We start from the raw sequence: 15,822 nt of genomic DNA, 5'->3' as shown, positions 1-15,822 counted from the left end.
AGGTTTCATGTTTTCGGCATATACCAGTGCAGAGTGCAAGTTTGTCTGCTTATTGAGCAGGGGTTGTGGTGACGTCAGAATGCCGAGCTCTGATTGGCTCTGATGGAGGGATAGTGGGTAGACCTCAATGCTAGCTGCCTTGAGGTCTACCCACTATCCTTCTAAAAGGAGCCAATCAGAGCTTGGCGTTCTGGTGTCACCAGATTTTCTATCTCCTTTATCCTTCCGATCTCCTTTATCCTTCACCATCCCCTTAATCCTTCCCACCTCCTTTATAAGCTCTCTCCTTTATCCTTCCTATATATCAGGGGTGGCCAAGCTGCGGCTCTTCGCGTGTTAAAGTGCGGCTCGCGGCTCCCTCCCCTAGCCTAGCCCCCCCCCCAGCTTTCCCGAATTTTAAATCGAAAGACAAGTTGCAGTTTGGCAGTCTTGTGCTACTGCTACCTTATGTACAGTTAGACTGCTTTTGAACTGGATAGAAAGAAAGTAGCTTGAGTTTCGTTTATAGCTCTAAACAAGAGTTAGCCCCCCCCCCCCCCACCTGCTCTTGGAAGTTTTGTGGTTTTGTTTGCGGCTCTTAGGCCGCGTCAGCCTGGCCACCCCTGCTATATATGTTCAGCTGGCCCCACCCAATATGTTTAACCAACTAGCTCAACTTATTCCCATCCTATTAACTGCTTTAAAGTATACCTATCACGTTACCCTTTGGAAAGCTCGACAGTTGCAATGCTTCCCGCATAAAGAATTATTTCTTCAATCATTATAACACTCTCCATCACCTTTACTTACTTCTCTATGAGCCTTTTTCCTTTGATCTTATCACTACATTCCATTTCAGCATTAGAGGAAGTGGAGCTGCATACGTAAAGCACAGTGCACGCACATGCATGACAACCAGACTCAGTGTAGAGCTCGCTTTTGTAGTTCGTGCTTCCTTCGCACTTATGATGAAATGCAGTAGTATATACGAGGCTTCTATTCCCCAAGACTGCAATTATTCAATGATATGCACGTGGGGACAAGGAAGCGTATGCGACTGACTTGGTAAGAAGTCTTTCCAGGTCTGGGAGGGACTTGAGGAGCTTGCAGACGTCCTTGGCCTCATTGGGAATGCTGAGCAGGTCTTGGACCGCTTTCTGGCGGTCCTCGATGACGGAAGCCTGGCAGCAGGGCGAGCACAGCCACTGCAGGAACAGGCGCTTCCCTGAAACGGACAAAATGCTTTCGTTTAGAGCGTATATATCGCACCTAATAAACTCCGATAAGCACATAATGTGTTGCAAATGAGCTGCGTGCAGGTTGCGTGTATGTGTGACGTCGAGCAACACCCTAATGTCAAGGTCACATAAACATATATACAGGGTGTTTTTTTGTTTTTTTTCTGCTTTGTGTACAAACTTGCTGAGTGTCATCGAAAACCACTAAATCAGTAATTTTTAGAAAGACTGAGCATGTGGGAAGTGCAACAGTGCACTAAACTTACCACCTGTGCAACAGGCACAAGGTTGGCGGTGAGAAAATGTGGATGAAAAACTGCATGGGTGCGTCATTGCACAGGTAGCCTTGCTCTTGCAGCATGAGTGGTAACTTCAGCGCTCAACTGTGCTTCCCACATGCAGCCTTTTTAAAATCGAATGATTTAGTGGTTTTAAATGGTGCTGAACAAGTTTCAAGTTGGAACATTATGTATATTTTCACTAACTAAAAAGTTAATCAACATATTCTACTCAATTAGCTGACTTATTGTGACAATTAGCAACTATATTATGTCCCCCTGGTCATATAACTCGCCTACACAAACTGCATCAGTGTAGCTTTCATGGGTTTTTAGAGCGCAGCTTTTAGGCGCCCGTTTCCGGCTTGAGCGGCGTCGGCGTAACCGTAAGGTCACGTGACCCCCCAGATCACGTGACCCCTCAGTACCGTTCCCCTGAGTACCCTTTCCTTTTCCTCCTCAAGAGCTGCACTCCGATTCGGCGTTACAGGGAGTTGTAAACGGCTTTCATTTTTTTTAAACAAACTTGTAAAGGCTAAAAAAAACTCAATTTGTGCAAAATTGCATTTTGCCATTTAAAGAACCGTCAATTCTGCCTTGAGGTGGCCCAAAGAAAAAAAATGAAAGCCGTTTACAACTCCCTGTAACACCGAATTAGAGCGCAGCTCTCGAGGAGGAGGAGGGAAGGGTACTGGGGGGGGGGGGGGGGTGAAGTGACCTGGGGGGGTCACGTGACCTTGGGGGTCACGTGACCCCCCCAAGGTCATGTGACCCCCCAAGCCGATGATGTCATCAGTGACATCACTGATGACATCATTAGTGACGATGACGATGCGGACTCCGATGACGTCATCAGCGATGATGACGATGACGATGCGGATGTCGGTGACGTCATCAGTGACGTCACTGATGACGTCATCAGTGATGATGACGATGACGATGCGGATGCCGGTGACGTCATCAGTGATGATGACGATGCGGATGCCGGTGAGGTCATCAGTGACGTCACTGATGACGTCATCAGTGATGATGACGATGACGATGTGGATGCCGGTGACGTCATCATTGACGATGACGTCATCGGGGAGGTCACGTGACCTCGGCGCACGTGACCCCCAGAGGTCACGTGACCCTGGGGGAGGGGTCACGTGACCTTGGGGGGCCACGTGACCTTGGGATGACCTTGGTTACGCCGACGCCGCTCAAGCCGGGAACGGGCCCCTAAGAGCTGCGCTCTAAAATATGAAACAGGGTTACCTTTACAGAAGAGTTCATTGCCTTTTGTTCTTCAAAGTTTAATTTAAATAATTTTGTTCTAAAGAGGAAAAAAAAAGAAAGCTCGAGGTACCCCTAAGCATTTCTTATTAGTAGTCAATGCAAAAGCATGCAAGCCGCTCTTCCGCTTCCTTTGTAGTCTGCTACGTACTAGGGCGCGTGTGCTTCGAGATCTCGGAGGCCATGGAGCAGCGGCCAATGGGAGCCCGGTCGAAGCGCGCCAGCCAATGGAACCGAAGGCGAAATCGCGAAAACTAGGAGCCGTTTTCGCGCTTCAAACTGATGACGTCAGCTTGTTCCATGAGACTGTTAAAGGCCCGTTCACACTCTTGCGACCGAGTAAGACCAGACCGGTTTTTAAGCCTCTTGCGATCTCTTAGGACCAGCTCCGCTGTAGCGCATTCGGTCCTAAGAAGTCGCAAAAGGCTTAAAAACCGGTTTGGTCTCTCTCTGTCTTAATCGGTCGCAAGAGTGCGAACGGCGCTTTACGCTTTCGCATTAAAAACACAATGTATAGCCCTATAGGGGTTATATATCAAGGTGTGCGAATACTCAAATTTACGAATACGAGGCGAATAGAAAGTTGTGCGAATACTCAAATTTACGAATACGAGGCGAATAGGAAGTTCTCGAATAGTTTCATTCACGAATCAAATCGTAAGTATTCGGTTACTCTAATATTTCATATATTCGGTGAGTCTGGTTGGCGGAAAATATGCGAAGCACATTTTAGTTCTGTTCCGTCATGGTCCAGCGCACAGGCTCGTAATACACAAAGTTTGAATGCCACGAACCAGATAGCACGCAGATTTCACTGTAATCATGACAGAGCCGAAACGTGAAATTAAACTAAAACAGTTTGCGCCACTCGCACAGGCCACACCATGTCTCATTTCCTTCATAAGCAAAGGTTGTAGATAAACTTGACAAGGATCGGCGACTGCAATTCGCGAGCACAAAATTAAAGCACCCCATCACAAACTGCGCACCACGACGTGCGCCAAAAAGTTCCCGTTTGTCCTTACCGGGATGTGCAAAAGTCCCTATGGTTGTCCCCACAAGTGAAAAAAAAGCTGTACTTTATTTATTTTGCTTATTTGAGACAGCCTGCCTTCTGTACCTCACCAAGAGCGCATTACAACTGATTAATTCCATTTTTCCTGTTTTTACAAACACGAGATTGAATATGTAAAAGGAAAAAATACAAATTGATCCAGGTATTCAGTATAACAAAAAAAAAGTGTTTATTGCATAGCATACCACAGTCACTGAAACTTGAACAGGATTTTTCAGAACAGCCAGGTTACAAGGGCCCTACATTAAAAAACATGCTTCTTTAACCATTTACTTATTTTGCCCTATAGGCGAAGAGCATAAAATTGTATAACACAACAAAGCACGCACTGACGAACATAACCAGCAAAAGGGAAAAAGGAAATGTCGGGAAACACCAGTGAAAAGTTTAAGAAGGACAGGACTATATATACAGTTTATGCACGCATACACAAAAGACTAAAATGACTTTCCAGTCGTAACACAATATAGCACACTTCGGAAAAGCTACGAGGACAACAATACACGAAATAGTGTCGCCACGGTCCACAATAAAATTGGAAAGGTTGTTTCATGAGATGGAAAAATCAAGTTTTGATGATGCGTCGGTCTGCTTGAGTTATGCCTAATAAATTTCGCTCGTGAACAACTTCATGCGATTGTTTTCTATCTTGAAATCAGTGCATGTCTCTGATCTTGAAGTCATGCCAGATTTCACGACAAGCACTGTGTTAAGGGGGGACACTACCCAAAAAAGTTAATATTTGAACCACTTGCCTGATTTAAATGACATTTACAGGGCTTGTTTCTGTTGATGTTAAGAACATTTCTGCCAATTTTTGTTAACTTGGGTGAAGCACAAAAAAAATTGCAAACGTTCAAAGACGAAAGTGGGCGTGTCTGTGTAGGAAAACTATCGTTTTGAAATTACTTATAAATATGTCGTTTTCATGTGTTACATTGCATTAGGACAGTTCAGAGCAGATAACTATGGAGCTATATTTCTATGTTATACCATCTTTCATGACAAAAAAGCCACATAAACACAATACAGTTTTTTAGATTTCCATCCTTTGTCCAAATTTTTAGTTTTTGAGCATGAAAAATGACAAAAATAAAAAATACAAGCTCATAGTTATCTTCCCCTTTAAATTTCACCCCAGAAAAACTCATAGAAATGAATCCAAGTTGCGTATTAACAAAACGATAGTTTTCCTAAAGTGAAATTTATGCCAAAAAGTGGAACGGAGAAAAATGTGTTCAAGGTACTCCAACCTCTACCTTCTCTTTAGCATTGGTGGACCGAAAATAATTTATAAAAAATTAACTATGCAGTGTAAACTAATGAAACTTTCTGGGAATACTCTCTAGATGTTGGTGGATGTAAATAGGACATTTTTCAAAATCAACTTTTTTTTGCAGAAATTGTTTTTTCTGGGTAGTGTCCCCCCTTAATGCTGTCTGAAGCAAGGCAGTTTCTTTTCCTCTTCTTCACTTCTGTCATTAGTGAAAATATTCTTTCAATCTCAGCATTGGAGTGCGGCAGGGTTAGCGCCAACTTTGTTAGCCAAGCGGTGTTTTTGAACTCGGGCTTGCCTTCAAAGTTTTTTAGCTTGGACATCTCACCCAGAATGAAGCAGCGGGCTTTTCTCGCAGAAGTGCCTTCTCGAGTTCAGTGAAAAAAGGCAGTATTCGCCATTCCCACTGCAGAGCGTCGGCGCGTGGCAACAGGTGCTTTTGCAGGACTGGCAGCAGAAGCAGCTGTTTACGAGCTTTGTAGTTCAATGCTGTGCTGGGCTGGATGAATTGCACCTTGTGGTAGAATGGTCCGGATACCGGGAGCCCTTTGTTCACCTTGAAGAGAGCTGCCTGGTAGAACGCCAGACAACACAGCCTTAGGTGCTGGACATCCGAGTTCCCCCCTTCCATGCTTTGAAAAAGCTCTAGGCGGCTTTCTCCAAGATAGACTTCCTCCAGCGGAAGAAGGGAACGCGGATCCATGGGGTTCAGCTTCTCGACATCTTGAATTGCTTCAGGTCGCATGAAATTTTGGCAGAGGCATTGAATGAGCCTTAGGATTTCTTGTTGCATGACAGCGATGAGGTTCTCTTTGCTCTGAAACAGAGCGTTCATTTTGTAGAAAAAAACCGAGACGTAGGCCCTGAACTTCAAATATGCCTCGTTAATTGGGTTCATGACAGCCAAGAGCAGCTCTCCGGCTGCAACTCTGTCCTCTACTGATGCTTGCAAAAAAAGCGACTTCAATGAGTCCCATTCCTGAAGGACACGCTCAATGCATTTTTGCAGTGCCAGCCACCGTGTTTCGCTCGGCCTTAGGATTCTACGCTTCTCCATTGTAATTCCTGCAGATCAGCAAGCTGAGCTTGCTGCTTGCAACTATGCCTGAAGTAACTCGCTACATTCTTAAGCAGATCTTCGAGATTCCGCAATACCTTCATCGCAGCTTTGCTGGCGGCGATGTGTAAAGATAGACAAATGCGTCTGATGGTCACGAAGCTTCTGTCCACGCTTGCGCGCAGTCGAGTCATCAAAGAGTTGTGTTCGCCGACCATCATGCTTGCACTATCGCAAGCTAGTGCTATGATGTTTTTCATTGGAATCTCCTTGTTACTTAAGCACTGCTTAAGAGCAGTTGCAAGGGTCTCTGCAGAGCAACTCGTGGCGTCGAGGGGAATAACTTCAAGCAGCCGCGTGATGACATTATCTCCAGCATCACAATAATAACGTATGACGCAGCAGAGGAGCTTTGTGCTCGATACGTCTGTGCCCTCATCAAAGAAAAGAGAAAACTGTGTTTCTCTTAGTATGGCGGAAAGGCCCTACACTTCTGTGTTTGCTAGCACATTTTTCACAATCGATGCGGATTTCGTCTTGTGAAGTCCCACCTGTTCTGTGATTTTGGAATAGGGAAACATCGTTTTACGAGCTCACTCATCTGGTTCATCGCCTTGAATGACAGGGAGTGTTCCGTGACAAATGCAGAAAGCTTAATCTCTGCCATCTTCACCCTGTCATCCAAGGAGCCTTGGGACTTTTTCTGGACGAATCCTGTTAGGAGGTGTTGTTTCTCGAGACCTAACATGGCATTCTAGTGGCCTTGCCTTTCAGCATGCTTTTTAAGCTCGCTATTGCCAGCGACCATACTAGCCCTGCAAACTTTACAGAACACCCTGAAAAGATCCCCAGGGACAACAGCCAACCAGCCCCGAAAATCCGGCTGCTCAATTCATGCATCATGAAATCTTTGCTTTCTTGACTTCAATGCTGATGAGGAAGCCTCTCTTGGATCCATCATGTTGAGAATTCGGTGCAGCAATTGATGCCTGTAGATATTTCCAAGATGGTTAGGAACAAGTCTAGAAAGAACAAATATTTAAAGAAGTTTAACGACTTGTTAATCAATAATGACATACAGCTTTAACCTTCCCCTTCCCGCAGGGCCGGATTAAGGAATTTTAGAACCCTGGGCTAAGGCTGTTCCTAAGGCCCCTAATGATGGTGAAAATACTGACTATGAGGACGATGGTAGTGGTGGTAATGACAATGACGGCAATATGTATATTTCACCACCTTATTATTTACAAATATTGTTCATTTTATGATACATCTTAAAAGGCTTTTTTATCGGTAGGTTCGATGATTATAAAATTTGGGTTTCACTGGGTGGAAATGAAGCAGAAGTGATTGTGGATTAGACAGTCTTTTGAAAATAGCCAATCAACCACTAAGAGGTACAAAACGCAAAGCAATTAACAATTGGGGAAAATGTTAATGTCACGCACGTTGAGCAGTGCCTCGCAAACTTCCATTGAAAAGTTCAAAATGATGACTCCATGTTCCTATGAACTTGTTTGACCAGGCCTACAACCTTATTTACACAGTACGCGTCTCTGCCGGCTTGCATAAATTCCTTATATTGTTGAGTTAAACTGAGATGGCACAGATGACTCCCTTGATGTCGAGCAGTGTAATTTTATGGGCACAAATTGCATAAGACAGTAACCGAAAAAATACCAGCAACATTCCCATTACAAGAAAGAAAAAAATAACTCCGCTGCTTACAAATACATGCCTTGTGAGTCACAACTAAAAAAGTGTCCCGAGAATATAGTGTTCTTATTCCAGTGATTGGAGGTTGTCTAACTGCCTTAAATACCTTTTCTTTAATTAATTACTGACTTTAACAGTAAAGCAATACAAACAACAAAACAATCTTGGTGGTTAAAGCCCCCCTTTAGGGCTCAAACCACTTCGTCCACCGTCTTCTAATAACTGCTACTCTTGTGTTCCAAACTAACAAACTTCTGCATTCGAAAAATAAATACAGTCGAATCTCGTTAATTCAAACTCAAGGGAGACCGAAAATTTGTTTGAATAAAGCAAAGTTTGAATTACCAGGAGTTTCCTCCCATAGAGACACATAGGATGGGACCACATGTTAGTTTGAATTATCCACAAGTTTGAATTAAGAGAGTCTGAATTAATGAGAGTCGACTGTATTTGAGACTGAATGTGATTGTTTATCAATTACCCACTGTCATTTCAGAACATTCACAGGCATTTCTTGTGAAGATCGAGGATATATTTTTAAACTCCCCTCCTACATGCTGTCTATTTCAAGGAGAAAAATTTTCAGTTAGTTTTGGAAGTGGCTTTGTTTCTTTTAATTGCCGTAATTAAGAAAGTGTTTCAGCCATTTGGACTACTATTACACTTAGCTACAAATAATAAGTCATACCTCAGAGGCTCATATAAGTCGCAGCAATCATGTCACTCGATGGCAGGAAAAGCATTGTCTCGTACTGGCAGATCAGACACGGGCTTCAGAGCACTTGCTTGCAGTCACTGCCTCTCGAAAACTTTTGGAGGACATCTCAAAAGCCGGCTCCTTGAAACGCTTGTTAGTGGTTAGGAAGGATGGCTTTGGGAGGTTCACCGATATTTATTTTTGCTTGTTTTAAACTTGTCGTTTCGGAGGAAACTTTCCATAGAGAACTTACACTAAAAGACCAAAAATGAACAAAACATACTGTGTAGCTTGTATGTTGCTCGTGTAGCCTTCAGCAACACTTGCTTGCCATCCAACCCACCACTGCCCGTAAAACGTGTCGAGGGTGCACCAGTACTAAAGAGAACTCCGTGACCGTCCTTCCTTCTGGCTTCAATTAGAAGAGTTTTCAACGGGACCACTAACGTCAACAGCTTTGCTCCCTCCCACAAGGAGGGTGGGGGGCAACGTTCATGTGCGTGCGTACCTCCGCTGCGTTGGAAAACAACCGCAACGACAGACCAATCGCAGGTCGAGGAGAAGTGTTCGCGTGCGTTGCATGCCGGTCGCGGGCCAGCTTCTTCTCTCCGCAAACATGGCGTCGGCTGTGATCGTCGACGTAGATGGCGTGGCGGAAGCTCATCGTTCCGCGTAAAAGCGCTATCCTTGACTGGGAATTTTCTTTGTGTGTCGCTGTGATAACCCAGCACGTACTGGAAGGGAAGATCCACCTACTCGTGCGGCGATGTCGTGGTGGCATTCTCAAGACGGCAGAAAAGCCCGTGTCGTCGTGTTTGTGTACTTCCGACTACAGTGGTGCTTTCAAAGCATTTGTGTTTTCGAACATCGCCCGGATTTCTTATTTGGAGCATTTCATGCCTGTGCTCAAGTTGAAGGTATTACTGGCACGTACCGTATAAAGGATGCAAATTTTTACGCGTTTTCATCACCGGAGAAGAGTGATTAGGGACAGCAATCCTGAACGCTCGCAACGTCCGTCTCCAACCCGCGACGCCGTTAAAAGGCTGCGCCAGGCAAAAGTAGCTCATTTCTTTCAAAATGTGGGACACACTTGAGAGAGAAGTGTACTACTAGTCTGGTGAAATAAAGACTTTCCTCAAACTAAGCTTTATTTTTCATCTAACATAAAATAAATTCTTTTACAAAGGTAAGTTGTCTGATGGCATGTATCTTGGCCTGAAAAAGTGATGTTTTGGTTGTAGCGTGGTACCGCTTATAGTGTGGATTTTCGCGACTCCCGCGACATGCGTTATATGCGGTCTACACTGTATTTCTTACCACGGCTGCGTGACACAGGTGTTATAATGTATGCTTCACCCAAAAGAGTGGCCATTATCATTACCTTTTCTAAACTAATGTTTTCCTCCAGAAGTGCAGTGATTATCTGATGTACTTTTGTGTAACTCTTTGAGGGACAAATTAATAAATTTAAAACTTTCCATATCATTGTCTTTCCCAGCAACGAATATGCCCTGCAAATTTCATACAAATAAGACTAACGGTTAAAAAATTTGCCTTCCGTAGTGGTGTCCTGGCTGAAGGTGTCGAACAAGACAAAACCAATCATGGCTTGACAGATGAGACCCAAGATGAGACTTACCGAACTGTGTGCAGCAGAAGTCCATTGTTCCCAGGAGGGTTCCATCCAGCCCACCAGTAGTGTTGCGAAGTACCTCGAGGTTCTGCAGGGACACTCCATCCAAGATCTAAAAGACGGTGATAAATTTGGTGGTCAGTTCAGGTTCTTGTGCCTCCTACACACGGCTCTAGCACATGATGAAGGCAAGAGCAGCGACAAAACAAGAGAAACAACATGAAACATGACGTCTCAGGTGAACACAGAACAGTTAAAGCTGACGACTACATGCCTTATTTCTTTTCTTTTGCTTAATTTGCTTCCACCTTGGCATCTTCCCCTGTGAGCTGCATCATCCTTGCTTTGATATTCAAGTTATTCTATAGGGAAAAAAAAATAATGTGAAAAAAAATAGTTCTAGAATTACACCGTTCATTTTAAGCAAGCCCTAGTTGGCAATGTCAAACTAAGCTTCGAACCAAAGTATCACATTAAGCTTGTTCATTTTCACAACCACAAACATACATACCCTTCGCCTGATTTAAGACATTTTGTTTGAACTTGGGCTAAGAATATGAATCTGTGTCAAATCATGAAAATGAACATGTTCAAACATTTTGTTCGAAATCAGGCTTATTTCAATTCTCGTTTTGTGTGGATACAAAACGAGTGTTGTTCTTCCACTGTGTGGGTTTATGTATGATTGAGGTTTCTCAGAACGAACCACTGTCACTCTCACATGCTGCTCTTCTCTGTACCCCCTCGGGAGATGAACAGTATGACATTGTACAGATCAAAAATTATGCCACAGTACAGAAAAGTTAGCCTTCAATTTTACGAAGGAAAGGTGAACATGTTTCGTAGGAAAGGTAAATATGTATGTTTCCTAAAGCAAAACGCAAAAAAGGTGGCATCTGAAGGTGCACGCACCAGGTTTTTCACAGTCAGCTGTTCTTTCTCCAGTTGTTCCATCCGGATTCTGTCGATGCTGGTCTCTTGGGGTGTGTACAGCTCGAAGCTCCGCATGGTCAGGACCTCCTCCTCAATCAGGGACTCCGAAAGATACCTAACGCCAAAGGTAAACGCTCGTCAGAACCAAATTGTAAAAGGCTGATACACAGATTCACGTTCGAGTCTGATCAACTGCACCGCAACCGCCCGTAACCGATTACAATATAGACCACTTACAACGCAACGCAACGCTTATAGTGCAGGACCGGGTATAATGCGGCTTTTTTAAACCACCGGTTCGCCTCCCATAGAACTCTATGTAATTACATACCGCTTAAAATGCAGGCGCGCGAAGGGAAATACCGGTTATAGCGCGGTTTTCGGAACAGCCCGGCGACCGCGCCGACTGACCGACGCAGAGAGCACGCTTCCCTGTGCGACACTAGATAACGACGCGAGCTGCAAGCGGTACTCGCGGGGCAAGGAGGTTGCTCGAAGAAGCGGGAAGGAGCGAAGAGAGAGGCTTCAGTTGCCATAGCGACGGAGGGACGCACGCACGTGTCGTTCACGTGCGTGCGTCCCTCCACTGCGTTGGAAAACAACTGCAACGACAGACAAATCGCAGGTCGAGGAGAAGTGTTCGCGCACGTTGCATGCCGGTCGCGGGCCGGCCGGCCGGCTGCTTCTATCCGCAAACATGGCGTCGGTTTTGATCGTCGACGTAGACGGCGTAGAACCTCATCGTTCCGCGTAAAAGCGCTATCCTTGACTGAATTTTTGTTGTGTGTCGCTATGATAACCCAGCACGTACTAGAAGGGAAGATCCACCTACTCGTGCGGCGATGTTGTGGCGGCACTCTCAAGACGGCAGAAACGCCCATGTCGTCATGTTTGTTTACTTCAATTGTGTTTTCGAACATCGCCCGGATTTCTTATTTGGAGCATTTCATGCCTGTGCTCAAGTCGAAGGTATTACTGCCGCGTACCATATAAAGGATGCGAATTTTCACGTGTTTTCATCGCCGGAGAAAAGTGATTGGGGTTAGCAATCCTGAACGCTCGCAACGTCCGTCCGCAACCCGCGACGCCGTTACAAGGCTGCGCCAGGCAAAAGTCGCTCATTTCTTTCAAAATATGTGACACACTTGACAGAGAAGTGTACTAGTCTGGTGAAATAAAGACTTTCCTCAAACTAAAGCTTTATTTTTCATCTAACATAAAATAAATTCTTTTACAAAGGTAAGTTGTCTGATGGCATGCATTTTGGCCTGAAAAATTGATGTTTTAATTATAGCGCAGTACCTCTTATAGTGCGGATTTTCGCGATTCCCGCGACATAAGTTTTATGCGGTCTACACTGTACGATGAAAGGAGACACTGGCTCAATCTATCAGGCAACCCTGGAACGCTTCGCATCTGATGATATAGGGTGTCCCAAGCGAACCTTCCGCCGAAAAACAAACCGGAAAATCGGAGCTTGCACTTAGAAAGTTCAAACTTTCCTCGAATGTCCACCGAGCAGGTCAGTTTGACCATGTCAAATTTCAAGGCGCAGTTCTCTTCTGACAAACATGAAAGCAAAAAACTTGTCAAAATTAGGGCTGGGTACACTTGCAGATGACCAAGTTAGCGATGGTATTTACTTGTGACGCCATCTCCCGATAGGAGCAACGAGTAGACGACGTACTGTTGTCCGCTCGCTGCGCCCGTCGAAAGATGGCGCCATGAGTAAATAGCATCGCAAATTCGGTCATCTGACAATGCACCCAACCTTGACCTTGGCAAGTTTTCTGCTCTCGTTTTTTACCAGAAGAGAACTGTACCTTGAAATTTCACATGGTAAAACTGAGCTGCTCGGTGCACATTCGGTGAAAGTTTGAGCAATCTATGTGCAATTGCCGATTTTTCCAGCTCGTTTTACAGTGGAAGGTCCGCTGTAACAACAATGTTAAAAGAGACCGTTTCTCACAGATACTGTGTATACTGCAAATTCTTCAGGCTAGTTATACACAGGTTGGATATGTTTCAAAGGTAAACAGCAGATAGCGCCAGTGTGACAGTATATTCTATCATCGTAAGCGGCTACAAATAGATGCAATGCAGTTGATGACGCTCAAACGCAAATGTGAGAAGTAGCCTTTATAGGTTCGAGACCGAAGACCCACCAAATGCAGGCCCCCAGGGCTTTCAGAGCGAGGCACCCTTCTTCTTTCGGGGTAAGCAGCATCTTGTCCTCTGTTTCAGAGAGATGCAAACAAATTCTTCAAACATACCGGTAAGGATATGCGTTTAGGTGACCCGCTAAGCTACCCTCATGCCCCTTGTTATTTTTTCAATAGAGCACTTTACAAGTTCGTAAGGGTTTTAACAATAATAAAGTACTTTCATAAAAAAACAGTTTAAAACAAAAAAAAAGCCTTTAAAGTAAGTTTTTGTAAATCCATGAATGAGACAAAAAGAGAGAAGCGCGAGAGTGTTTGCCTCATAATCATATATCGAAGCACAGTTGAACAAGGCTTCAGCTGTGCTTAAACTGCAAAAAACTGCACTAGTAATGGGTAGGATTAAACAAGAGACTTCGGTTACTTATGAACCCCTGAGGTGACTTAGGGGCAATTCAGTATAAAACCATACCTCATGACTAGGATTCTGTGTTTTCTGAGTTTATTTCTTGTGAAATTCGGAGGGTGTTTTTCTGACCTTATTTTACACTGAAAATTCTGGGTTTTTCAAAATTCCCAACTAACGAAAAAAAAATGTCTTGCTATCATGACTTGTTTTTCTAAACGAACCTTGATGAGTCTTTTGTCAGTACTTCGAGATATAAAAGGAAAGTGATGTGGTATTTTCTTAGGAGCACTGAGCCTGCAGCTGCTTACAAAGTTTATTTGTACCGTCTTTTATGGGTTTTTTTTGTCGTTGCCACCTGGAAATTTTGAGTTTTTCCGATAAATTCGAATTGAGAAAAAGTTAACCGGTAAGTTATTTTCTGATTTTTTTTTTTATTTATTTGAAAACACGAAACTCTACTCATGACATACTATAAAGAACACTGACAGCACAGTAAGGACCAGCGGGATGGTGCTCAACATATGCAGGGTGTCCTTTTTAAGCTTTACAGATTTGCTTAAAAAAAGCCTGAAAAGCTACATTAACGTGATTTGTGCAGGCAAGTTACACGGCCAGGGAGACATAATATGGGAGGCTTATTGCACACAATAAGTCATCTAATTACCTTAAAGTTGTTCATTAACTTTTTAACTAGTAAAGATAAACATAAGGTTCCAATGAGAAATATACTAAGCATCAATTTTAGAAAGACCTCGAGCACATGGGAAGCACCGTGGAGCGTTGAAGTTCCCACCTGTGCAGCAGGAGCAAGGCTGCCGGTTTGATAACGTGCCTGCCCAGTTCTTCCATCTCTTATCTCCCATGTTTCCTCAGTGCCAGCCATCTGCCTGATGCATGACCCGTAACTTTAGCGCACTACTGTACCTTTCAGAAGCTCAAAGTCTTTCTAAAACTGACTGATTTACTGGTTTTCTGACACTCAGCAAGTTTAGAATTGGAAGCATGTTTATTTTTTACTGATTAAAAGTTAATGAACAAATCTTAGTTAAATATTTGATTTATTGTGACAATTTGCCCCTTATATTATGTCACCCTGGATGTATAACTCGCCTACACAGACCATATTAGTGTAGCTTTCTTGACTTTTTTAAAACAAATCTATAAAACTAAAAAATAACACCCTGTATATGTACAGAGCACCCGTACACGTACACAGCTGTTAGTGCGCGCAAGTGACCGCCATTCTCGTCTTCTTTTTCTTCTTAGAATTGAGGCGCTGTTATTTAAACTACAGAAAACGAAAAAACAAATTTAATGTTTATGTTTATACAGTGTAAGGTCGGTCTGCCTTTGAGGTGCAACGACAATGGCCTACGCCGTAGATGAGAAATACAGGCAGTACAGTACCACTGTTAGCCTGATATCTTTGATGTGCATCAAGCAGTAGTGATACATGACAGCACACCGGTATGATGCTCATCCAGATCGAAACAGGCAGTGGTGGAGATTGAGCCCAGGTTCCCTGGGTTCTGCAGCATAAACTTTCGCTCCACAAGCTCAGAAATGCAGTGTGCTAACACACCCGGCCAGCAATCCCCCACTACTGCAGTGGAGAGTGGTCACTTGGAGCACAGACCTACGCGATAAAGATTGGCACCCACCAATCCTCATTCGAAGTAGAGCGCTAAAAAGTGTGTATATCGTGTTCATGCGAACAGTGTCGCACAGTGTACACTATTTACAAAAAAAACCCAGAAAACTGCCTAAGACGTTGCTGAATGGACCCACCAGGCCGCACAACTGCCAAACCTCGTATCTCATGCCATTCTCAGCTCGCGCTCTGTTCTCATGACAACCAACTTCGTCAATGTCGGCACGGCTGCACAATGACTGCTCTACCAATTGGATAGCATAACGAGTTTATATTAGCCAATGGAATAGAGATGTTTTAAGATAAGCGGAGGACGAGGGGAGGCCAAATTGTTTTATACTACAAATGAGAATTTTCTGGGGGAGGGGGAAGGGTGCTGTTTAAGGAAATGCTATCGCATTTAGAAAAAAACAGTGGACGAAGCGCACAAGAACCACCCA

General features: G+C 44.0%; 1 protein-coding gene across 1 annotated transcript in view; it reads right to left on the bottom strand.

The window, feature by feature from the left end:
- LOC8053391 (DNA mismatch repair protein Msh6) overlaps positions 1-15,822 on the bottom strand; it is a 61,399-nt gene that overhangs the window by 21,772 nt on the left and 23,805 nt on the right. The window contains exons 16-19 of the mRNA XM_029973570.4: positions 13,326-13,395; positions 11,140-11,275; positions 10,234-10,339; positions 1,042-1,204 (exon numbers count right to left, since the gene is read on the bottom strand). Of these exons, the coding sequence (XP_029829430.3) occupies positions 1,042-1,204; positions 10,234-10,339; positions 11,140-11,275; positions 13,326-13,395 (475 nt within the window). The remainder of the gene's footprint in view (positions 1-1,041; positions 1,205-10,233; positions 10,340-11,139; positions 11,276-13,325; positions 13,396-15,822) is intronic.

Source organism: Ixodes scapularis, unplaced genomic scaffold (genome assembly GCF_016920785.2).
Source record: "Ixodes scapularis isolate PalLabHiFi unplaced genomic scaffold, ASM1692078v2 PGA_scaffold7__128_contigs__length_106722199, whole genome shotgun sequence".
Lineage (NCBI taxonomy): Eukaryota > Metazoa > Arthropoda > Arachnida > Ixodida > Ixodidae > Ixodes > Ixodes scapularis.
This window is presented reverse-complemented; position numbering and strand designations above follow the sequence as displayed.